The 27,161-nt window shown below is 32.2% G+C and overlaps 1 protein-coding gene across 1 annotated transcript in view; it reads left to right on the top strand.

Annotated features, from left to right (window-relative positions):
* LOC149903614 (uncharacterized) overlaps positions 1-27,161 on the top strand; it is a 98,368-nt gene that overhangs the window by 42,504 nt on the left and 28,703 nt on the right. Inside the window, exon 2 of the mRNA XM_090108400.1 lies at positions 26,774-26,896. Within this exon, the coding sequence (XP_089964526.1) occupies positions 26,778-26,896 (119 nt within the window). The 5' untranslated portion in view covers positions 26,774-26,777. The remainder of the gene's footprint in view (positions 1-26,773; positions 26,897-27,161) is intronic.

The raw sequence follows: 27,161 nt of genomic DNA, 5'->3' as shown, positions 1-27,161 counted from the left end.
ATACAAGTAGTTCCCGAGATAGCGCGTTCAAACCATCAAACAAGCTCTTCAGCACTATACAGGGTGTCCCGCTTTCGGTATACTAAGCGCGAAGGGACTTGTAGTTTTGCATACACTGATCACATAAAAAATACTTAAATAACAAAATTACGCGAAAAATTTTTTGCTAAATTTTTCCTTAAAATCAATGTATTCGTCTCTAGCTTCGCGCAGCCGGCATATACCGCTTCGCTAATGTGAGTATTTTGTCTATGAAAACATAATCTTAAACGATAGCTCACATGCGGGTGGCAAAGTTGGGCGGTTTGCTTGTTGGGGGTGTACACATGGAATTTTAAGAATTCCTCTATTTAAAAAAAAAAATGCGTCTGGAATTTTATAATTATTTTTTACGTACTCAGCGTATGCAAAAATACAAGTCCCTTTGCGCTTAGTATACCGAAAGTGGGACACCCTGTATATAAAGATATAGATAGTATAGATAAGTAATACCGAAAAAGTATACAAAATGAAAAATAAATGGTCATTGAATTTAACTATTTAACATGTAATTCGAAGCAAAATATTATTCAAATTTGAATAACTGGCGCTTCGCTGTATAAGTCCCGCCATTAAAGAAGATACCTAACTTAAATGGCTTCTATTTCTTGCTGTACGGTTAGCAAAACAGGTATTATAAATTATTATTTTTATTAAACACTAGCGGTCCGCCCCGGCTTCGCCCGTGGTACATATTTACGTTTTCTCTACATAAAAACCATCCTCGTACTTCAAGGAATATAATAAAAAAAGAATTATCGAAATCGGTTTAGCCGTTCTCGAGTTATGCGCTTACCAACACATTTTGGGATTCATTTTTATATTATAGATATATATATTACTGAGATTATGATGATATATGATTAAATTTACTTCATTTTAATTTAGAACTATGTATATTCGCTATATTATATTCAAAGTATATATTTTTTTACTATCTATACCTATATTAAAGCTGGCGAGTTCGTTTGTTTGAACGCACAAATCTCAGGAATTAATCAAGTACGACGGATAGGAGAAGAGCATCAATGAAAGTTGTAAGCATTGAAAAAATAAACCTTTTGAGAACAGTTGTTGCGTAGATATTTTTATTACATTACTAGTGGTCCGCCCCGGCTTCGCCCGTGGTACATATTTCGCAATAAAAGGTAGCGTATATTCTTTCTCAAGGTCTAAATATTATCTGTGCCAAATTTCATCAAAATCGGTCCAGTAGTTTATGCGTGAAAACCATACATACATACATACAAACCTTTCCTCTTTATAATATTAGTATAGATAAGCAGAAAATACATTAAGAATTGGTGTCATCACACAAATAATATATTGATTAACGATTTATTCAAGTTCAAGGCAATAAGCATTACAAGACAGAAGTCTGAAGCCGTATATTGTTTCCAAATTATATACTGAAAGATTCTCATTGTAGTGTTTCATAATAGTATGAAAATTATATTTAGACTTACAAAAGGGCCTCCATAGGAAAGGAAAAAAGAAATAAAACTTCACAATATTCTTATAAGTTTCTATTGTACAAAATTGTCTCTTTATATTTGGCTCTAAATATTTCATATAAAAAGGAATATGAAACACCTTTAATAATTTTATTTATTTATTTATTTATCAATACTTTATTGCACTTAAAGAGAATAAAAAATAAATACAAATACTTAAATATAGCTTAAACTAAGTACATGGCGGTCTTATCGCTTAATAAATGGGTAGTGCAATAATAAATAATAATAGTAGGGAAAACATACACATACATATTTATATTGTTATTGATAATAAATAGAGAAAGGGGAAGAGAAATATAATTTAGGTACGAATACTAAAATAGTCAAATAATTAACAATCACACTGATTCCAAGAATAATTCAGCCATGTTATCAAAACCTTAACCACGTTCCCTTGTGAATTCATCTTTGGTTCCAATCGTACTAAATTCCAATCTACAGTTGACAAACGCAGGCTTGGCTTCGACTGTAGAATTGATTTCTCCAAGTCTATGATTTTCAATTTAGAAATGATTTCACCATCTTGATGCTTTAATGAAGGAAATGTACTTTTATTTAAAAATCAGGTTATACCACTATCACTACATAGTATAAACAAAGTCGCTTTCTATGTCCCTGTGTATGCTTTTAATCTTTAAAACTACGCAATGGATTTTGATGCGGTTTTTTTAATAGATAGAGGAACAGGAAGGCTTTAATGTATAATTTATTGGGTCTAAAGACAAAGCGAAGCCGCAGGCGGAAACGTAGTAAGGTATGTAGGTAACAAAGTCACTTCCCGCTGTCTGTCTATCTGTCTGACCCTATTTATGATTAGATCTTTAAAACGACGCTACGGTTTAATATTTAGATAGAGTGCTCCTTGAATGTTTTTTGTATATAATTTGTTAAGTTAAAAGACGGGCGAAGCTACATGCGAAAGGCTAGTGAGAAATATATGAAATTTAAGCAGTAATTGAGTAACTTTCAATACGCGATGTAATTTAAAAGCTACGTTGCAGGTAAACCACATAAACGTTCTAGAAATATATGGAAGTTTCTCCCTTCTACAATCTTAGTATTGATATAAATTTTGTGCAATGTAAAGTTAGTTTGACATCTTATCGGTTGTCGGAAACGAATGTTCATTGTTAAATGTTTAGCAATTTTCGTATTTATTATGTTTGTTTGTGAGATTTTATTTTCGTATACGTTCTATAAATATGAGCAATTCCTTTTGTTAACGGTAGGTTGGGTTTTAATATGCCTCGTAGAAGGTTATTATTCAACTGTATTTATGGTTTATAAATCTTTACAATATAAAAAAAAAAAACATGGTACTAATATCAAATATGTGTTGGTAATTTATTCGTAATAAGTTTAATCTTCTTTCAGTATTTAGACAAATCACTAAACAAATCTGACATTTTGAAAAGTATTTTTAGAATATTAAACCCCGTTTTAATCCTGTTATAATGATGGTCGTTTTACATATTCCATGGATTTATTTCTGTTATTTTTTCTTGCAACGCTTTCCATATAACTTTTAGATTGGACAGCCACAAATACTCTCTCATTTATATCAACTTTGATTGAAGTTTTCTATCCCTATTTCCGCCATATTAAATCCGGAAGTTTGTCAATTTGTCCCCTGTTCATAGTAAAGGAGAGTGACGTGGTTTATTGTGGTTTTCGTTTATTTTGTGAGATTCCATGAATTAAATTTATATTGCTGTTTATTTTATGTCACTCGTTTCTTGTTTCGGAGTCGTTCGAATAGACGTGTTTTTAGGGCTAGGGTTAAAAGAAGAGGCAAACCTGTTAAAAAAAAATACTACGGGTGTAGGTACTAACTAATCTGACTTTCTCTTTCATGTGATTTTGTGGACAACTGAAAGAATGGAAAGGAAAATGTTTTATAATAATTATAATTAATTATTTGTTGTTGATTTAAATTAAGTTAGCGATGTATCGTCCTTTACACCTGTTTTGAAGTATTTTATTTTGAAATATTGTAAACATATTAGGTAGGTATGTATTAAAAAGAATGTCTAAATCTTAATGTACACGAGTTATTCTAAAAATGAATATAGAATTAATTATGAAATTATAGAATCGTAAACAATGCATTTGATGATGTGATGATCTTCAGGAAAGTGAGTAGGTACACGAATGCTTCTTAGTTGGTACGACAAATCTTCAAAAGTATACAGGTGAAGCCAGGATACACAGCTAGTCACCTATAACAAAGATTGTTTAGCATTTGAGATATTGCACTTAAAACGTGTAAAACTCTACTAATTGTCTGTTAGATGTCCTCTTAATAGGCTTGCAAATATAACCAAGCATATTATTAAATACTTTCATATGAGAGCAGATAATTTCGTACATAGAGACGTCTAGGATATTTCATAATATCGTGACTACGTGTGAAAAATATAATTGAATTCTTATATTCCGTCTAGACCAATTTATATGATACAAAATCTATTTTATCTTCCCAGTCTAGTACTCTGAAACAATAAATGAATTTAAAAACATCTTAAACCGACAAGTACAATAAAATTTACTTGAAATAATTGTCATTTCTTAATGTTGGAGAGGAAACTTCATTATGTACTTTTTATTGAGAAATAATTTTCATTCAGAACTTTGAAATAGTTAAAGATTGTGAACCTTTTACGGTATCTTACTAGTCTTTCTTACTAATATTATAAATGCGAAGTGAGGATGTGTGTGTGTGTTTGTAACTCTTTCACGCAAATTCTACTGAACCGATTACAATGAAATTTAGCACACATATAGAGGGTAACTTGGATTAACACATAGGATAGGTTTTATCCCGGAAATCCCACGGGAACGGGAACTATGCGGGTTTTCCTTTGAAAACGCGGGCAAAGCTGTGGGCGGAAATCTAGTATGTAATAAGATAGTTTACTCATTGTAACAATGTACCTACGTATAAATGCTACGTATAAAAGCTAATACATTTCAATACATAGAGTTTATAATAAATTAATATAATCTCGGGTTGAGAAATTTTAGAAACTTGCTGATTGTGTTTTATCTGCTGAATATCATCTAAAGCCATTTTTACGTATACTTTGTTGTAGATACCTAAAATATGTTATTTTAGGTTTAAATATTGTTATTTTAGGAACTTATTTAGGAAATTTTAGGAACTTCCTGATTAAATATTATATTCTCTACTGATATAATCCTCTAAAGTATATTTTAATAGCCTCCGCGATAATATAGATACTTTGTACCTAAAATATTAATCTAAAGTTATCAGAGTAAGCCAAAACTCGTATAAGAACGTATATTTTTCTTACAATGTGTATTGAAAGCCAAAGCAATTATTGGTTGAGGTAGAAATATAGGGTACAAGCTGCTCCGCGCGGTTTCACCCCCGTGGCTCCACTCGTGTTGGTCGTAGCGTGTTGATATATAGCCTATAACCTTCCTCGATAAGTGAGCTATCTAACACCGAAAGAATTTTTCAAATCGGACCAGTAGTTCCTGAGATTAGCGCGTTCAAACAAACAAACAAACAAACAAACAAACTCTTCAGCTTTATAATATTAGTATAGATTAGTAAAGGGAAGTAATTTTAAAGAAAGCTGTATACTTATCCTCTTTAGATCTTTAACAATGGGCCTTTTAAAAGTATATAAAGGTAATCTTTATATGGGAGTGTTGTATTTATTACAGAACCTATTTTTTGTGGTACCAAACAAAGAATACTATAGTGTTATATTATCTGTGGCATAGGAACACATATCCATACTAATATTATAAATGCGAAAGTAACTCTGTCTGTCTGTCTGTTACTTAATCACGCCTAAACTACTGAACCAATTTGCATGAAATTTGGTATGGAGATATTTTGATACCCGAGAAAGGACATAGGCTACCTTTTATTGCGAAATATGTACTTACCACGGGCGAAGCCGGGGCGGACCACTAGTACAATATATATTATTAGAATTATCTAAGTACTAAAAAGTAAAACTCACGATTTTGTGAATCTCGATATTCGCTGATTATGTAGATTACGATAGTAAAAATAATCTTTAAAATTGTTCCAGATAATAAAATAAAGTTTTAGTTTAATAATGGCAATAACACTTTATAGTTCTTTCTCTTTTATGGCCGAAGTATTGTAGGTTGTGTGGGTTTAAGGTGAAAAATTAAAATTGGCTTGAGGAATTAATCTCTACATTTTATATTAGGTATTTCTACAAGTAAAAAGAAAATTATTTTTTCTTTATATAATAATACTAGATTTCCGCCCGCGGCTTCGCCCGCGTTTTCAAGGGAAAATCCGCATAGTTCCTGTTCCCGTGGGATTTCCGGGATAAAACCTATTCTTTGTGTTAATCCAAGTTACCCTCTATATGTGTGCTAAATTTTATTGTAATCGGTTCAGTAGTATTTGCGTAAAAGAGTAACACACACACACACATCCTCACAAACTTTCGCATTTATAATATTAGTAGGAAGGATTGTATAAAGATATTTATTTTAAAATATACGTTCTATCAACAAACAATATAATGGCAAAAGAAAGAGTCGACATCTTGAATAACATTGAGAAGCGGTGGTAAAATCAACTTTTAAATATTTTTTTGTATGAACATTGAACAGTCAGGATAAAAAAGGATGTGTGGCACTCGGGGACTGCCGCGGTAAAGCCTTGCCTTCAAGCCACACCTCCGCGCCCGTCGGAGTGGGGAGCGTGAGGTTTTTCGTTTATACTCAATTTCTGGATTTGGTCCCCGTGCTCAAGGCCCGCGATAGAAGCTATGCAATAGCTTAAAATTGCGAAGGTATCTGAATATTTTGGTTAACAACTCTCTACTTCTGGCTAAGTGCTGATTGTAATATTTCCCATGTCAAAGCTTTTAGTTCCCCGACATACCCATTCACGATGTTTTTTTTTACAGATAGCAGCGGCGGTAAAATGAACTTTTTAATATTTTTTTGTATGAATAAATAATAATACGAAAAATTGTAAAATGTGAAAATTTCACGTGATAGAGGGGATGGTTTCTAGAGCTAATACGTTAGTTTAGTGAAGATCTTTGTATCCCAGCCATACCATTGATCATCAGTTAATCATCCACTAAATAGCATTTAATAATTTGGCTTCTTTCTGGCGTATATACGAAAAATTGTTACTCGTAAAACATAATGAAAAATTTGCTCTTTTTTGGCAGCTTCAATAGATTGCAGCAAGATTCTGTCATATTCGGAGATTCTGTTAGAAATTCCAAAAAAATATATAAAAGATTGTTTGAAAATAATCGGCACTGTCACAGGGAGTGACACAAACAAGTTCCAGACAGAGGTCTTAAATGATGAATAATTCAAATACGATAAGGATCTTTATAATTTGATTGGAAAACTTGTGAGGATTCAACGTGAAATATTACTTATTCATGTGGACTTTATTTCCAGCTTTTGCTGTTTTGCTGTGCAATAATAATGTAAATAAATTATAATATAATTGTACCTAATACTGTTAAATCGTGTTAAAACTACGTTTGTCACCAAAGGAATATAAATTTTACTAAAATAATTAGTATAATTGTCTATTTACATTATTTTTTTAAGAATGTGTTTTCTAAGATTTTATAGATGTTGAAGTAATAAAAAAAAACGCACGACTAGTAAATAATTTTCGCAGTTTATTCTACACATTTTTTGACTCGATTTATTTTTATAGTATTTTATGTTACCAATATTGAATGAAATGTTCCTAAGTAAAATGGTTAATATTTTGTAGCTAGATGCCTTGAATATCATCGGTATTTGAATTGGCTCGTTACCAAACAACGGTTAAGCCAGAAAAGCGATATGTAACCAATGCATTAATCTAGAGCTTAAAATGAACTAGTGTTTACTAAGTTTACACGGATTAAGATCGTACACGCTGAAATAAAGCGATTTTCTATTTTAACATGCGAATTAATTACTTTGAAGTTTGAACTAAAAAATAATGATATTTGATAAATGAAACTAGTTTTGGAGACATGACTTATACGTATTTGATGTATTTATAGGTAACTAGCTTTCCACCCGCGGCTTCGCCCGCGTTTTCAAAGAAAAACCCGCATAGTTCGCGTTCCCGTGGGATTTCCGGGATAAAACCTATCCTATGTGTTATTCTGATGTATAAGCTATATTGTGGTAAAGTTTCATTCAAATCCATTCAGTAGTTTTTACGTGAAAGAGTAACAAACATCCATACATCCATACTTACAAGTTACAAACTTTCGCCTTTATAATAGTAGTAGGATTTATTCATATTGTTTAAGTACATTATATTAAACAGTTTATAGAATTTTCATTATAATATTGTTGAATTTGATCTTAGGAATACTACTTATTACTTATTTAGACGTTCGACTTTCGCTGCGTAGGCTACTTAGCAGTTTTGATGTAAAACATTAAAATACTGATTGTTTACAACAGCTTCAAGCAAATGCATTGAATGCAGTTTATATCTATTAGAATTTATATTTTAAATTGGAGCGCCTATTTTCTGATAACAATGTCTGCAATATGAAGCCCGACATTAAACACGGTATAAATCACATCGTTTCGTAGAAAATAGGCCATAACGTTCGCATTGATTTATTTTATTTGTATTGTGACTTGTTATATATTATTGAGTAATTTAATGGTCATATTTTAAGGTGTTATCATTGGTTGAGGTATATGTTTGATATTGGGCAAATAACATGTAGTCCAATCGTTATATTTTGTACATCTTAAATATATGAAACTCACAGGTGACTGACTGACTGACATAGTGATCTATCAACGCACAGCCCAAACCAGTGTACGGATCGGGCTGAAATTTGGCAATCATGTAGATGTTAGGACGCAGGCATCCGCTAAGAAAGAATTGCGATCAATGCTACCCCCAAGGAGGTACAATAGGGGATGAAAGTATGTACCATGAACATTTATCTTTTCCACGCAGGCGAAGCTGTGGGCAACAGCTAGTTACTCTATAAATTGTCATTTTAACTGTGAAATAAGCTAATCAGAATTGTATCTTCTCTAACGTTAAGTAAACAACCGCATTTCTTGAAATATTCACTCTAACAGCGGTACTCCAATGTTTAACTTTTCCGCTTTCTAATACGATATATATACATATATAGAAATTTTATATACTCAAACTCAAACTCAAATTATGTATTCTATGTATTCTATGTATTCTCTAATGGGCGGTTTCAGTAACAGATATTATCCCAAAATCTATAGATTAGATAGTTTGGTGTACAAAGCTTCCTTATTTAAACGTGTAAACGAGAAAGCGATCAAAAGAAACAATGCATTCGAAACTATATCTTTAATCTAGATTACGGATTGTTCGATATTGAAGCCACAGATAATATAATAATTTACATAAAACACAGCGTATACAAACTATACACTACAAATACCAACTTGTTAGTAAGGCCAATTTAAATCATAGCTTTATAGCGAGATACAACGTAAATATAAAAGTAAAGTTGCCCTATTGCCATTATAACAATAAACATGTACATATTTTATTCTGAAAGTAAATTTACAATTTGAAACAGAATTGTAAATTTGATTTTCTTTTAAGAGCTAGGAGCACTTCGTTACAAGTGAATTTTGATGCGAGTTAAATGTGATGTATTTAACTTTATTTTTTTCTTGTGTGCAAAATATGCTTTCAATAAACAAAAAAAAAAAAAAAATCCCCAAACAAAGAGTAGAATTAAAAGCGTGAGAAATTTGACATCATTATTTGTGTTTGCTGGTCCGAATTCCTGGTGTGTACTGCATTTTCTTAAATCGTTTTGGCTGAGCGTTTTAGAGTAGGTACAGTGCTATAGAAACCCTTACAATTTGTAGTTGCTAGAACTAGAGCATTTATTTGTGGGAATATAGTAGAAAAAAAGAGCGAGTGTGCCGAGCACACGTGTCATAAGTGAAACTACTTTTCAAGATTCAAAGATAACAAAATCGTTGCCTAACTCCATGACGTGACAGTATTGTCATGACGCGACCTTGACATTTTACTTTTAACGCGCCTGAAGAAAGTTCACGTCAAAAAATGTTGAAAAAATGCAATTTTTAGAAAACATCTAAACATACTTTCTATTCCTTACAACAAACTTTCTATTCCTTAGAAACACTTTTAAGACAATTTAAGAAACTTACATTTATCTTCAGCTAAGCCTTTAATAAAATCCGAATTTTGTTTTATATAAAAACAATTTATTCATTTCGTTAATTAAACGAAATGTAAATTTTTACGTGTGTATTAATTATTATGTTCGAACTTATTCTCTTTGTCATAACTAAAATCAGTTCCATATCGAATGTTTTTCATTTTAATGAATAAAGGATAATTAAACGTTCTGCACATTTCCGAATTTGGATCACGAATATGTAATATTTTCACTAATTGTTTTACCAATTCACAACGGATATAAATTACCTTTTGGGAAATTTCGAATATTCGAGAATGCGAATGTCGATTTCAATGAAATCACGTTTGGCGCTCCACGTGTGAAAAAAATCTATTTGTGTGTTTAATCTTTGAATGGATTTGGCAGGAATTCCGGCGGTTTGTGAATGGCTTCTCTATATTATTTAAATTGCTTGCACTTGTATGCACTAGTTTGCATTTACAGTGTGGATTCATATTGTTCTGGATATAGGGTTATTGGCCATTGGGTATTGTCATTAGCTGATGCCCGCGCTTTCGTAAAGAAGATGTTTGTTTGCGGGACTATATTTTGTATTTTCAAATCTATAACGAGTGTAGTAAACTGCCGCCGGCTTGGTAGAGAGCTAAGCCTCTCGGTTAGAACCTTGAACCTCGGGTTCAAGTAGTGCTACTAAAAAAGTAATAAAATGTCCCTAGGTATAGCAGAAGGCGCTAAAGGTAAGCTACGTTCATGAAAATTGCTCAATGAAATGGAAGCGAAACACATTTGTATTCTGCTCCAAGAATGGCAGCGATACTTATAAATGCCCATATAACCATTAACTCAGTCTTTAGCTATATGTCTCGTTCTTAAGATTTACCACTTCAGTATTGATCGGATTACCTTCTCTAGGTCAGGAACGATTTTCAGCAAGTTGTGTTAGACCAATCGTAGTTTGTTGGTTGCTATAATGTGATTAAATAATTCAGGTTTCCAGTATGCTATTCTAAACAGGATTTGCATTACGAAAGCTAGTTTTTTTAACTCCAGTTGGTTTTAAGTTTTTCAATATGAATGGTATAAATGACATATCAATCGGATACGTTTTTGTTTCTATTCATTCATTTTATTAACTTTTCTGTATTGAGTGCTCGTTGAGTTATAGTTAGCGTTTTGTTTTGTTAGGGAACCTTAAGCTTTACTGATTGTTTTGATAGCTTTTTAGTTGTTTTAAGATTTTTAGTGATACTCTTATAAAGTATGGGATAACAATTTAGTAGAAAGAAAGAAAGATTTGTTCTTTTCTATTTTTCTGTCTATTTATAGTAAGCAATTTTTTAGCTTTCGATATTTTTATGTTTACAGATTATTTAGTAGGTAGGTATACTGTCAAATTATAAATGGATTATATTATATACTATAATATTATAAAGCTGAAAGCTTTGAAAAATTATTTCAGTGTGAGATAGCCCATTTATCAAGGAAGGCTATATATCATGCACGCTAAGACCAACAGGATCGGAGCACTGTGGGTGAAACCGCGGAGCACAGCTAGTATTAACTTTGAAGAGTACAATTACGTAAAATTGGTATTTAAAAATGATAGAACTAAATTGTTAAGAGAAAATTGTTCCAAGGATGGGATTGCATACTTCACCGTTAAGTCGTATACGAGCCGAGCGAATTAACATTAATTACTAGGTGATGCATTTGACGTGATGCTCCCATCTTGATGTTAGGTAGGTACATTAAGGTATGGGATATGGGATTAGGAGACTTTTTAATGTTATAGGATGGTATTATTTTTACGGCTTAGTTTAGCTGTAGTAAATATTTCCAGACAGTGGTGGGTTTAATTATTATTAGAATGAAATATAATTATTGGAATTAATAAAATTTTATTAGAATATAATTATTGTTAACAAAAATTAAATCGCCTACAAATTGTGAGAAATAGATGAAATTTAAATGGTATCATATCAACATGGGAGGCACGAACTTTCTAATAAAAAATAATCATTAGAATAGGTTCATCTAATTAGAGGTCCTGAGGTAACAAAGCCAAAACAAAAAAAAAATACAGTAGAATCGATGGAAAAACATGTTTTCTGCATTCCAACTAATATGGAAAAACAGTAAGTGGGTGTTATTTTCTTTTAAGTAGATATATAAACTTCAAGTCTCGGAAGTTTCAGGGTTAAATTGATTTACCTTAGCATGTTTGTAACAAAGTAGAAAACATTTCTCGATTCCGTATCACTGCAAAGTCTCTGAAAGTTTTAGCGTACGACAGGCATTCGCCATAAATTTCCACCCTTTATTTAAGTAAAAGGAAGCCTATGTTTTTCTTCAACGACTAATATATCTTCAATATAAGTATGCTTATGTATATGTAAAGTATAAGGTTTATTATACAATAAAGTGCGTCACACACGGTGAAGATACTATATGAATGAAGATACTAGATATTTTATCTTAAGATACTGTAATATTTTATATTACAGTATCTTAAGGTATCCGGTATCAGCGTTCTGACCATCATTTTTCTTTTTGTCATTGCGTACTAAGACCCCTGTAGAACCGCCATCCTGTTACAAATGACCCGAAATTTTGTGGGTCATTTGTAACAGGATGGCGGTTCTACAGGGGTCTTAGTACGCAATGACAAAAAGAAAAATGATGGTCAGAACGCTGATACCGGATAACTTAACATAATGTAATACAAAATATTACAGTATCTTAAGATAAAATATTATAGTATCTTCACCGTGTGTGACGCGCTTAATGGGTAAGAAAAGGGACATGTTGTCATGAAAGCTTAGTGCGAAGATTTTAAAAGTACGGTTACCCTTTTTCGTAACGTACGTTATTCCTTCATAATATCCTATGAAGAAAAAGATAATAAATGTTCCGTATTTTCAAATCAAACATATGATTTTACTTATTGGAAAACAGCCATACAATTTGGCGTTGCTATATCCATACTAATATTATAAATGCGAAAGTAACTCTGTCTGTCTGTTACTCAATCACGCCTAAACTACTGAACCAATTTTCATGAAATGTTATGGAGGAAAAAGGTATGGAGATATTTTGATACCCGAGAAAGGACATAGGCTACTTTTTATCACGGGAAAATGACGCAATCCCGGAAATCCCACGGGAACGGGAACTATGCGGGTTTTTCTTTGACTGCGCGGGCGAAGCCGCGGGTGGAAACCTAGTATTCGTATAAAACCACCTACACGAGTTTTTATTGAGTGATTTCTACAAGTTTAATACCCCTTGACATACAAATGTGTCTCATACAGATTTACATATATATATAATATCACTAACCTAAGGCTGCGTTTCCACCAGAGATTTGCGAGGATGCGAAGCGAGGGATGTGTTTGTAAAGAACCAATAGTATCGCTTCATTTACCTCGCCTCGCTCAGCACAGCTCTTGTGGAAACGGCTCAGCGGTGCTAGGTTTTTGCACATACAAAACAAGCGAGAGATGTGTGCGAGGAACGTGAACGAGGTATGTTTATTAGTTGTATAATTTTGAGCAATGAAATATATTTCACAGCTTCGCAACGCATCCTCGCACAGCTTTGATGGAAACCCGTCACAGCACAGCTAGCCTCGCACGACAAATTTCGATCGCTCTCTGGTGGAAATGCACCCTAAATATATGCCGTCTGCTCGTTCGGTTAATTGAATTCTGGGTATAATGACCATACTGACAGATGTTAACCATTATCAAGTTATTAGCAATAAGCAAGCAATATTCCACCGTGCGAATGGTCTACATCACAGAGGAATGCACAAAGAATTTTTAATTAAAACTCAAATGTTACGAAGCCGTCTTTCATTAGTGATTTCCCGTAACTTTGATATTTGCGGGATTCTTGACTGTTTTGAGATATTCGACATCAAATCGAAACGGCCATGATTAGTCGTACTTTGGAAATATAAGGCTGTATGATTATTGAGGAATCGATAATTCGTTTGAATGTCTTGAAATAACTTTATGATGATACTCGTATCTGTTGCTTTCTCAAAAATATATTTATAGATATATATATATATATATATATATATATTTTACTGCTTGAAAGTTCTCTTCAATATTTTTCGCCATTTAAGAGCATTATGTAATATGTTATATATTTCATAATTTTTGTTAATGTAGCTTATTTGATATTTAACTAAAAGATAATATTATTCTCTTAGGTCTATCTTTATTGCTCTAAAAATAACTTTTCGCATATTTTAGGAATATAATAAAAACCTTGTTACATTAAATAAATGAGAAATCTTTGGTCTACATAATAAAATGTCTCTGTGACTTGGAAGTTGTAAAAATAGCGCTCATTAAATGTCCAAGTTTATTCTAGGCATCTTCCACTTGAATTCAAGATGTATTGTTTTAGAGAAATGATGTTTTTAATGTGCTTTTTTTATTTTTAGTCTGTGATTGTTGTTATTAATTGAAAAAAAAAGATAATTTATTTCCCGTATACTGTATTTTTGAAGTCTTAGTTTCGTTATTTGATAAAAATAATATTTGTTTAGTTAGGAGGGTTAAAATAATCTATTTACTGAGTATTATTTCAGTCACAATATAATAAGAAATAAATAGCAGTATATAATTGGATTTCGCATATAATAGAATGTGTTGAATACCGGTTCTTGAAGAGGTTTCACCATTATTTTACGGTTTTCCCTCACAATGTAAGGTGAGATTTTCACAATAGTTTAACCCTTTGCCAACAGACCGTACAAACCCTTACGATCGTCGTTAAAAATAACGGGCAAATGTATGACAATTTATATGTAACTAGTGGACTGCCCCGGCTTCACCCGCGAAACATGTTTACGTTTCTCTCCATAAGAACTATCCTTGAACTTCAAGGAATATTATAAAAAAGAATTAACGAAATAAGTCCAGACGTTCTCAGTTTTGCGCTTACCAACACATTTAGCGATTCATTTTTATTATATATAGAAAAAGATAAAACAAATAGGTAATAATCTTTGTGTACATGAAAAACATCTCATAAAACGCTACAACTTTCATGTTATTTTATTGCCAAGTTATTTTTGGAAAAAGCTTTCGTATAAAAAATAAGAGGGACTGTTGAAACAAAAAGATTTTAACATCCTTAAGGAACAGAGGGTATAAAGAGTACTCAAGTGACCCAGCTTAAAATTGGCCTAATTTGAAAATCTCTTTGCTTTATAAAATATATAAAACAGGGCTCTTGGCTTTCTCTCTAATTGTTATATACTGCGATATAAATTATATTATATCATATTATAATCCGTAATGGTTTATAGTTTCGTATGTTTGAATCTTTTTTTTTAATTTTACTCACATGTACTTAAGTTTGATTTGTGATTCACGAATGAAGACGACTTATTAGACTATGCCTTTCTTGTATTGTTAATAATTGAATAGACAACGGTGACATTTTAGTCCTTATACAGCTCGTATTATACTAGCTGTGCCCCGCGGTTTTACCGCATTGCTTCGCTACCATTGGTCTTAGCGTGATATCTAACACCAGTATATTATTATTAGTCTGTGCTAACACTGAAATAATATATCAAATCGAACACTTCGTTCCTGAGATTAGTGCGTTCAAACAAACTACAGCTTTATAATATTAGTATAGATATGGATGTTGGTGGATGATGAATGTTTGTATTGCATCATATGGGGGAAAGTTTCCCCGTGAGATGAAACATAATGTATTTGTTTTGTATATTTTGGGTATGAGTCGAAAGGGATATTATTTATGTCAGATCAGTACAAGGGTTGGATGTCACTATGGTAGATATTTATTTAGGTATTATAGGCTGAATTATCGTTAAGTACATTATAAATAAGTTCACTTTCTTTACGTGCCTAAAAATAACTTTTCGAATAAAAGTTAAAACTTAGTCATTTTATTAACGGTAAAACGCATTATACAAAATGCGTAGGCTTTATTGCGTATGCAATTTGACTAATTATTTTGTCCATGTATTGGATTAAAAGCTATGTTCTAGTGTATATTAATGCCTTTGTCATTGTTAAATTTGAATTTTAATATGAGGTTAGAGTGGAGTTTAGTTTATTCGTATTTGCGGTTTTATCATATTGAGAGAATAATTAATAAATGATACTTGTATTTGTTTCTGTGGGTGTAATTTTACAGACAAAAATCGTGTTACTATTTAATGATACTTATTTATGTAATTTATTATTAAAATTCTAAGTTGTTTTATTTTAGAATCTTAAACAAGTTAAATCCTTTTTTTGAAAATAAGGAAGAATAATTCATGAACAATGCTAATATGAACTTCATAATCCTCAAGGTAGATATTTAGTCTTCATTTTAGATTCTTTAAAAATATGTTTTCCCTTGTCTTTGAAAATATATTGCGCTAATGTTTTTTGCCATAATTCAGTTTATTCTTTGTCTTCTTTTAAGATGTATCTTCGGTTAAAATAGTTATTTTAAATAATTTAAAATATTCGTTCTTGTTACTTTTATAGCTGCAAAATTGAGAAATTCGTACGTGCCACTAGCTAACGTAAGTTTAGTTCATTGGTTGAATTTAATATTTGATGTCGAAGCGATTTCGAATCGAGTCGTAGAGGTAACTTAATGTTATATATCGCTGTCTATACAAGTCATTCGAATTTAGTTCTTTTCGTGATAGATCCAGACTTATATTATAAAAAAATATAATGGGAAAGTCTATATGTTTTCATAGCCAAAACCGCAGCATTGATTTGATGAAATTTGGAACGAAAATAGGTCAACACCCAGGGTTAAACATAGGCTACTTTTTAATAAAAATGGGAGGTTTTTTGTTCGTGGTAAAACCACGGTTGAAACCACGAACTTTATACTAATACTAGCTTTCCGCCCGCGGCTTCGCCCGCGTTTTCAAAGAAAAACCCGCATAGTTCCCGTTCCCGTGGTTCATTTTCGGGATAAAACCTATCTTATGTGTTAATCCAAGTTACCCTCTATATGTGTGCTTAATTTCATTGTAATCGGTTCAGTAGTATTTGCGTGAAAGAGTAACTAACACACACACATCCTCACAAACTTTCGCATTTATAATATTAGTAGGATTATAAAGCTGAAGAGTTTGCTTGTTTGTTTGTTTGTTTGAACGCGCTAATCTCGGGAACTACTGGTCCGATTTGAAAAATTATTTCGTTGTTAGACAGCCCATTTATCGAGGAAGGCTATAGGCACGCTAAGACCAACAGGAGCGGAGCACTGCGGGTAAAACCGCAGGGCACAGCTAGTATAGTATAAAATAAAGTGGATGAATTTTACGCAATGCTCGGCTATTTCCTGGTCCGTTTGGTCCATTCATTTTTATTGCTTAGTAATGATGATTCAATTAAAAATGTTTCGGTTGAAAATTATTTCCCATTCAATAAGCTGTTATTCTTTAATTTGCAATTCTTTTACAATTGTAATGGATAAATACGATTTAATAAAACGTTCAAATTGAAAATTGATTGCATAGAGCAGTATAAAGGTTAATTATTATTTATGTAAACCATGCCGTTTTTTCCCTAGATAAACACGAAATTTAAAACGATAGTGTTTGTTGTTGAAATATGGAAAATATTTTTAACCGACTTCAAAAAAAAGGAGGAGGTTATCAATTCGGCCGGTATTTTTTTTTATGTATGCACACCGATTACTCCGAGGTTTCTGAACCGATTTACGTGATTTTTTTTTTGTTCGATGCGGGATGGTGTCGAATTAGTCCCATAAAAATTTTATTCGGATAGGCCCAGTAGTTTTTATTTTATGAGCATTTTTGTCTGTATTTGTAAATGTTGCAAGTAACTTTGATTCACTTCCCGGTAACCGATTGAGCTGAAATTTCGTATAGGTATGTAAATTGGATAGCGATGAAATATTATCATGACATAGAGCTGATTTGATGATGGAATCGGAAGGTGGCCATAGGTTAACTCAGTAATATATTGACTCAACTTTATCGAGTTTGGGCTCGTTTGATTCGTGTTGAAAAATAGGTACACTAAAAAGTATTAAATAAAAATAACTGCGTTAAAAACAACCGACTTCAAAAACGCAAAATTAAAAAATAAAATAGATTTGATATTATTAATTACTACATATTATTATGATGTGCTATTTATTAAACAGGTTTGAAGTCGGTGCCAAACACTAAGCACTCAGTATTAAGCCCGTGCACCGACATTAAACCTTTTTAGTAAATAGCACATCTTAATAATATGTAGTAATTAATAATATCAAATTTATTTTATTTTTTACTTTTGCGTTTTTGAAGTCGGTTGTTTTTAACGCAGTTATTTTTATCTCTATATAGAAGTTTAGAATTTCACCCGCGGCTTAAAGTTCTCGTACCTGTGAAGTTTTTGGGATAAAAAGTAGCCTATGGCTTATTCTGGGTCTTAAGCTACCTACATACCAAATTTCATTGCAATCGATTCAGTAGTATTTGCGTGAAGGAGTAACAACCATCCAAGCATTTATAATATTAGTAGAAGATATAATATTTTTGTACGATATAATATTAAAACAATCTAATAATTATTACAGATTCTTAACTGCTGTAAAAAACAATTTTTATTTCCATCTCAGCACTATAGAATAGACGATAACATTTTTCATAATAAATAACAACAGAGTGCTTTAAATAAGAATTATTTATAACACTAGATATCTTCTTCCATTAGCTTGCTTGCAGCCGTAAATCTTAATTAGCCATTGTGATCGGTCATTATTTTATGACCGTGTTATGGGCCGTTAATTTTGCATTGAATATTATTAATTGCTTCGCTAATGCAATTGAAATTTAACTATTTGATTATTACCTGTATTAATTTTAAATAGTAATTTGTGTTACTTGTGGTTTTGCTTATATTACTACTAGATTACCGCCCGCGGCTTCGCCCGCTTTGTCTTAAACCTAATAAATTATATACTAAAACCTTCCTCTTGAATCACTCTATCTATTAAATAAAACCGCATCAAAATCCGTTGCGTAGTTTTAAAGATTTAAGCATACAAAGGGACATAGGGACAGAGAAAGCGACTTTGTTTTATACTATGTACCTAGTGATTATGTGCACTGGTTTCATTTTGTAAAGTTTGTTGTATTTTAGGTAATTTCGCAGTTGTTAGCGAAAGCAGAAAATAAATTATTACAGATATCAAATAGATACTACGATATTATGTTTTTTATAGACAGCTAGCTTTCCTCCCGCGGCTTTGCCCGCGTAGTCAAAGAAAATCCGCATGTTACCGTTTCGTGGGATTTTTAGGATAAAACTTAATATGTAATTTCTCAGGTCTTAAGCTATCTCTTTAACAAATATCAACCAAATCGGATAGTAAAAATTTAGGAGGCCAATAATTATAAATTAATTAAAATTATTTCATCTAGCAATAATATAATAGTTACATTTACAAAACCAAACTCGTGAATACGTCGCAGTATAGTAAATATTTTAAATATTTACTTCAGAATGATTATGAAGCTCATTTTATGCTACATAATTTTCAAGTACTATGTTGACTATCTCTGGAATCTATTGAAAGCAAAGCTTATGTTGAACGTTGTACTAAGCCTCTGATACTGGTTGGCAATCTAGATATTCTTTATTGAAATATACTCTATTAAATCATATTCTATATCTTTTTCTTGTAAGAAAGTGGAAAATTTTGCAGTGAGCATATTTGATGCCATACATAATATAAATGTACTAGATTTCCGCCCGCGGCTTCGCCCGCGTTTTCAAAGGAAAACTCGCATAGTTTCCGTTCCCGTGGGATTTCCGGGATAAAACCTATCCTATGTGTTAATCCAAGTTACCCTCTATATGTGTGCTAAATGTCATTGTAATCGGTTCAGTGGTATTTGCGTGAAAGAGTAACAAACACACACACACACACACACACACATCCTCACAAACTATCGCATTTATAATATTAGTAGGATTAAATCAAAGTTTACTTACTGATTTCAATATTGCAAATGGCGATTCGATTCCTTAAATCTTTGCCAAGTTTCGTGATCAATGTATAAAACATTAGAAATTCATATTGTAACAGAATCGCTTCGCCAGGTGGTAGAAATTGTATCTTAATGTTCAATGTTTCAACTAGAATTTGAAATGATGATATTAAGGTTTACAATAATATTCCAATGTCCGCCCCGGCTTCGCCCGTGGTACATGTTTATGTTTTCTTTCCATAAGAACAATTCTCGTACTTCAAGGAATATATTATTATAAAAAAGAATTATCGAAATCGGTCCACCCGTTTATGCGTGATGCCGTGACCAAGGTAAATAGGGATACATTTTTATATGTATATTATAGAGATAGAGATAGATAGAGAAGATAGATAGATTACTATACATTGTCCAATGATAAAACTATATTTAGTAGCTATCATGAGCGATATGTATTAGTTACCAATATGTTCATGTCACTCTAGTTGGACGTTGACTTTTGAGTGACGTGTGTTAAATCAACGTTCGGCATAGTCATTCAATTAAATACCGTCATTCAATGAAGGCACTAGTCATTCAATCAAATAGGGAATTCAACTAGAAGATTGTGACATTGATTGTGCCATTCATAAGTATATGAAGGAATAATTAATTAGCAAAACTTCAAGAGTACGGTATCATATTATTATAGGTAAAAGATTGTAACTGACTTAAATTACCATTCAAATCAGCCATTAATTGAATGCGTTGCTAACAGCTGCTAAACGAACGGTGTAATTTGAAATGGCGTTGAATTTATGAAATGTTTTATTTTTCGCTCTTTTAAACAATTATCTTTATAATTTACGACTCGTTTTGTGTAGGGGTAATTTGACAAGTGGGTGTTGAAATCGAGAATTGTTTTCCTTATTCATTTTAAAAGAAAAAGTGGTGAGGTTTCCTCATGTTCCCGATATTGCAGAAAATGCAAATAGTAGGTATAATTTTTGTTAAAAGATGATATTATGATCTTTGTATATGAGTTGATACCGTTGTACGTAATTACAATAAATAAATAAATATTTCAGGACAATTTTCACACACGTCACGGCACAATCTGATCCCATACTTTCGCTTGTATTATGGAAACCAGATGGCTGATAAACATACATATATATAATTTTTAAATAAATACTTCTATAGATAATTTACACCCAGATACAGAACAAACATCTATGTTCATCACACAAATATTTGCCCCGGGTGGGAATCGAACCCACAACCTCTGGCTTGGAAGGCAGGGCCACTACCAACCAAGCCAACCGGTCAGTCGAAATGTTAATTATTTACTTCATACATACATTCAATTTTAGTGTTAAAACTTGACTTTTTATCTACAACAAGTTTAGCGTTGCAAAAATGCTGTGCATGTACATTTTTTAACGTCAGTTATTAAAAAATAACATTGCATGCGTTGAATTCTGCATGCTAAGCTCAAAAAATGTAACATTTCAATGTATTCTGTTTGTCACGGGCATTCTCGGCATGTGGATTTTACGAACGTATAAAATTCGATTTTTCAAAGCTTTTTGTTAATATTTTTTAATAATTTGTGTGCATATTTATAAAGGCATTTCTTATGTTTGGTGGGAATATTGTTGATTAAGAATTCCTTCTAAGTGTTCTACACTGTCCTACTATTAATAATTAATTAATTAATAATATTATAAATGCGAAAGTTTGTGAGGATGTGTATGTGTGTCTTTGTTACTCTTTCACGTAAATACTACTGAACCGATTTCAATGAAATTTAGCACACATAGTGGGTAACTTGGATTAATACATAGGATAGGTTTTATTCCGGAAATCCCACGGGAACGAGAATCATGCGGATTATTCTTTGAAAACGCGGGCGAAGCCGCGGGCGGAAAGCTAGTAGACAATAAATGTATCATTATTAATAAATATTTTGGCTCTGTAGATTTTATTTTAATACACATATATTCATTCTATGCGTAACTAGTAGTTACTAACTACATATAAACAATCTTTATTTCTCTTTATTTATCTCTAAAAACATCATAAATGCTGAAACCTCCAGTATTTATATTAAGTCTAAAGTTTAAGTAGAGGCACACTTCAGAAATTCTTGAAATGCCGCGATTCAAGTTATTTCAACTTAATAATGAGGCTTGTTAACTTAAAGACCATAAAATATTTATATAATACGTAGAATTTATTCAAATCGGATAGTGACGTCATTTTGACCTTTAAATTTTGAGATTCATCTTCTAAGGGAACTATGCTGAAATAAATAAAATCAGCAGTATCCACTTGAAAACGTTTTTTTTAATTCATTATTGGATTTGTTACATATATTTATTATAAACTGAGTAACTTACATTTGACTCTAACTATACAGGGTGTCCCACTAATGGTATACTAAGCGCGAAGGGATTTGTAGTTTAGCATACACTGATACCGTAAAAAATACTTAAACAACAAGATTATATAAAAAAAAATTTGATAAATTTTTCCTGAAAATCCATGTTTTCTTCTCTAGCTTCGCGCATCCGGCGTATACCGCTTCGCTAATGTGAGCATTTTGTCTATGAAAACATAATCTTAAACGATAGGTCACGTGCTGGTAGCAAAGCTGGGCGGGTTGCTTGTTATGGGTGTAGACATAGAGTTTTAAGAATTCATCTATTTGAAAAAAAAAACTGCATCTGGAATTTTATTAGTATTTTTAACGTACTCAGCGTATGCAAAACTATAACCTCCTTTGAGCTTAGTATACCAACAGTGGGACACCCTGTATATTTAGCAATAATATACGAGAAGCATTTTTTACTATTTATTTTATGAACACAACCAAAGCCACGAGTTATAAGTTGTATGTAAAAAAATAGCAAGACTAAGTTTTCTCAGAATAAAAATATTTTGAAAACTAATGCGATTTCATAAAGCGAAGGCTTAATAGATTTACTTTATAACAAAAAATGTATAAAGCCTAATTACATTTTTGCTTCGTAATTTACATGCTTAATTATAAAGAGAAAGACTTTTGCTCATCATAGCTTTTCTAGAGTATTTATATAATTTTTATTATACCATAAAAATATTCTTTGCTTATAAAATATTAAAATTTTCATAAACAATTGTTACGTTGCCTTAAATGAATAGAGACCGTATATGCCAAATGGTTACTAAGTATATGGAACGACTAAATATTAATTACTACTTTTGTTCTACTTTGACGTTGACTAAAGAAATCTCAACTATGTTTGAAAGTTAAATAAATTTTCAATCTAGTAGGGCACACAAACTTAATTAGTTCCTACTTCATGTATCCTAGGAGTATAAAATAAAACCTAAACCTTATTATTTTAACGCACTTCTTAAAATCGAATTTACCAGTAGGTATTTACTTTATTCTCAGCTAGCATACCTCGGTTTTACCCGTATTAATCAGCCCCTGTTGGTCTTAGCGTGATGATATATAGCCTATAGCCTTCCTCGATAAATGGGCTATCTAACACAGAAATCATTTCTTAAATGGGACCAGTAGTTCTTGAGATTAGCGCGTTCCAACAAACAAATTCTTCAGCCTCATAATATTAGCAATATTAGTATAGATTCAACTCGGTATTTTTTCATTCTTCAATTTTGATATTCCATTTGTTGTTCAGCGTTCGCCCATTAAGCAAAAATGTACTTAACTCTATTAATTTTAAAACTCTAATTTGTTAAAGCGTCTCATGAACTGTAAGATGAAAATAAAATTCTTTCAGTAAGATTTTTAAGTAACCGAGCGAGTTCATAAATCTCCATTATCCCATGTCGAGATTGCTCATTACGAAAATACATTATGTAACATTTATTTTATACTGCAAAGATAAATTTCTATTGGTTTTTCTGTATAATCAGTTTGGGAAGTTTTTTGGGTTGCGAAAATTGTTTTTTTAATTGCAATCCAATATATTTTGTTATTATTTTATGTTTTATTTGCGGTTTGTTAAATGAAGCATGATAATATTATTACAGGTAGTAATTTCTTCTGTTCGATTATATGCAAGTATTATATTATTTAGTCTCTCGGTAACCACGTGTAAGAGTTCGAATCATCGCATCGGGATAAAAATCATCATGCATAAATCGTGTTTAAAATCATTTAAAAAAATGTGTGCGTGTACTAGTGTACACACGTAAAAAGTAAAACTTCTTTATGACCTTATATTTCAAAAAATAATTTACTATATGCAACTTTACAGAAATACGTCGAATCACGCGTGGTAGGGATAAGAAAAAGATGGCGCGTATCGGCAAAATGTCACGCGTAACGAAAAAATGTTTCACTAAATTTTTTTCCAACCCCTATAAAGAAGTTTCACTTCAAAAAAAAGACATTTAGTATTTCTATATTTGAGTAAACCAAAGTAAATTATAAGGATAACGTATGAGTGGGTTAATAGTATTAGAATAATTTGCAAATAAAATTTGATGCAAATCACGTCTGCGTGATTAAACGACAAATGACACCATTAAAATGTTCTTAAAAGAACCCAGTTAATGACGCATTTTTGGTTAAAAATTTCCTGTTAGAGCAAAGGGACGTGAATTTTCCCTCATTCTTATTAGTTGGTTACTCCCTGTCTCATGAGTTTCTTAAAATTACCATAAACGACGTTTAGTACTAGCATTTATTACGTAGATTAGGTACTCTACAAAATAAACGTAGGTACAATACCTTAGTAGTAACGTGACAATCTAAATACATACGTCTTTTTTCAAATTTACGTCATAACACTCACTGTGCGCCCGCGGCTACGCCCGCTTTGTCTAAAACCTAATAAATTTTATGCTAAAACCTCCTCCAGAACTCCTAAAACCGAAAACGACTTTGTTTTATACTATCTTCTTATATACAGGGTGTCCCAAAAAGTAGTGATGAACGGAAGCTGGGAGGTAGAGGACCTAGAGAGCTATCCGAATCACCCCCATGTATGTTATGCGATTTTTCGTATTTTCGGAGTTATGACATTTTTTTCAATTTTTCATCTATCGCTGAGTACGATGAGATTTTTATTTATGGTGACGTGACTTATTGCGCTAGATGCTTGATTTTTTTTTGTGTGGTAAGCTGAAAGATAGGCCAATTCAGTATGGTAACATTTACTATCGTTAGATCTTCGAATGGAATAAAAAAAGAATTAAATGCCAAGAAAGATAAAATTACCCAGTATGTTCACAACTTCAAGGGCCCATAAAAAAATAAAATCACATAAAAAAAGTTTTCCATTTGGCTTTTAAAAACTCGCTCTATCTATCAGGTAGCTACCCTAAAAATTTCATTTTATTATTCAGAAGGCTTCAATCGAAAAATTGAAATCTAAATGTGGTAAGTGCAAAAATTTTATTAACATGATGATCATTAAAACCAAATTAAAACCCATAAATAGGTGTTTAATTACCAGAAATTTTTAAAATAACCCCGCTGTTGCTCAATGCAAGTGCGACATCACCGTAAAAAGTTGTCTTTTAAATGTCTGAATGCCCTTTTATCATTTTTAATGGTTTCTTCTGCTACTATGAATTTCCGGGTTATTTCGTCCAAATTGTAGCATTCTCTCAAGTAGCCGAGGTCTTTTTAGTATCCCCATTGAAACAAATCAATGGGGTTTAGGTCGAGGGACCGTGCAGGCCAGGCTTTAAGGCAGGCGTCACCAGCGCATGCGCAGGCTGCAACGACCAATCCATCTTTCAGGGTATCTTTGCCCTTTAGCCTGGCCTCGACGGTCCCCGGACATAAACCCTATTGATTTTTTTCCGTGGGGATACTACAAAGACGAGAGACTGCCACAATTTGAACGAAATAACCTGGAAATTCATAGTAGCAGAAGAAACCATTAAAAATGATAAAAGGGCATTCAGACATTTAAAAGACAACTTTTTACGGTGATGTCGCACTTGCACTGAGCAATAGCGGGGTCATTTTAAAAATTTCTGGTAATTAAACACCTTGTTATTGGTTTTAATTTGTTTTTATTAATCATCATGTTAATTCAATTTTTGCACTTACCTCATTTAGATTTCAATTTTTCGATTGAAGCCTTCTGAATAATAAAATGAAATTTTCAGGGTAGCTACCTGATAGATAGAGCAAGTTTTTAAAAGCCAAATGGAAAAATTTTTTTATGTGATTTTATTTTTTTACGGGCCCTTGAAGTGGAGAACATACTGGGTAATTTTATCTTTCTTGGCATTTTAATTCTTTTTTTTATTCCATTCAAAGATCTAACGATAGTAAATGTTACCATACTGAATTGGCCTATCTTTCAGCTTAGCACACAAAAAAAATCAAGCACCTTCCGCAATAATTGACGTCACCATGAGTGAAAATATCACCGTACTCGGCGATAGGTGAAAAATTGAAAAAAACGTCATAACTCCGAAAATACGAAAAATCGCATAACATACATGGGGGTGATTCGGATAGCCCTTTAGGTCCTCTACCTCCCAGCTTCCGTTCATCACTACTTTTTGGGACACCCTGTATAAAAATGAATCGAAAAATGTGTTGGTAAGCGCATAACTTGAGAACGGCTGAACCGATTTCGATAATTCTTTTTTTATTATATTCCTTGAAGTACGAGGATGGTTTTTATGTAGAGAAAACGTAAATATGTACCACGGGCGAAGCCGGGGCGGACCGCTAGTGTAGCAATATAAATGTATCACACATTGAATAATTAGATATTATAATTGGGTTTAGAGATAATTTGATTATGTATGTTTAGATATCTATACCAAAAGAATTGTGGGTTATCTTTTACATCTATTTAAAATTACTTAAAAAATATTATTGCCGTTGAAATGCTGTCGAATATTTAACATAATATGCTGTGTATTAACGCGTAATTCGTACAGTACATTTGAGCGTTGTTATATTCATTAGAATATGTTTTCAACAGCGACATTATTATCTATTTTATTTGCTTATATCATACTATATTGTTATAATTGTATAATTTTTGTTCCAGCACAATGATATCAAACACGCTTCGGATAGATAACTCGTCGCACTGTACCACGCCCTCAGATCGAAACGGTCCCCAACTGGTGCCCGTCAAAGTTGGTTGTATGCACATTAACCTAGCTACCGAGTGAGTATTACAATCATATATTTAACTAGCTGTTGCCCGCAGCTTCGGGTGCAAAAGATAAATTTTCATGGTTCAAAATTTCATCCCCTTTTTATCACCTCGGTGGTGGAATTGATCAAAATCCTTTCTTAGTATTAGATGCCTACACGACCATGCCAAATTTCAGCCCTTTTTCGCCTTATTTCAGCCCAGCCTTTCAGTGGTTTGAGCTGTGCGTTTGTAGATCACTATGTCAGTCAGTCAGTCAATCACCTTTGAGTTTTAT

Source organism: Colias eurytheme, chromosome 13 (genome assembly GCF_061535395.1).
Source record: "Colias eurytheme isolate Ceu_HAF_F1 chromosome 13, ilColEury1 Martin Lab GWU primary, whole genome shotgun sequence".
Taxonomy (NCBI): domain Eukaryota; kingdom Metazoa; phylum Arthropoda; class Insecta; order Lepidoptera; family Pieridae; genus Colias; species Colias eurytheme.
The sequence above is the reverse complement of the archived record's forward strand: the minus strand, read 5'-3'. Positions and strand labels throughout refer to the sequence as shown.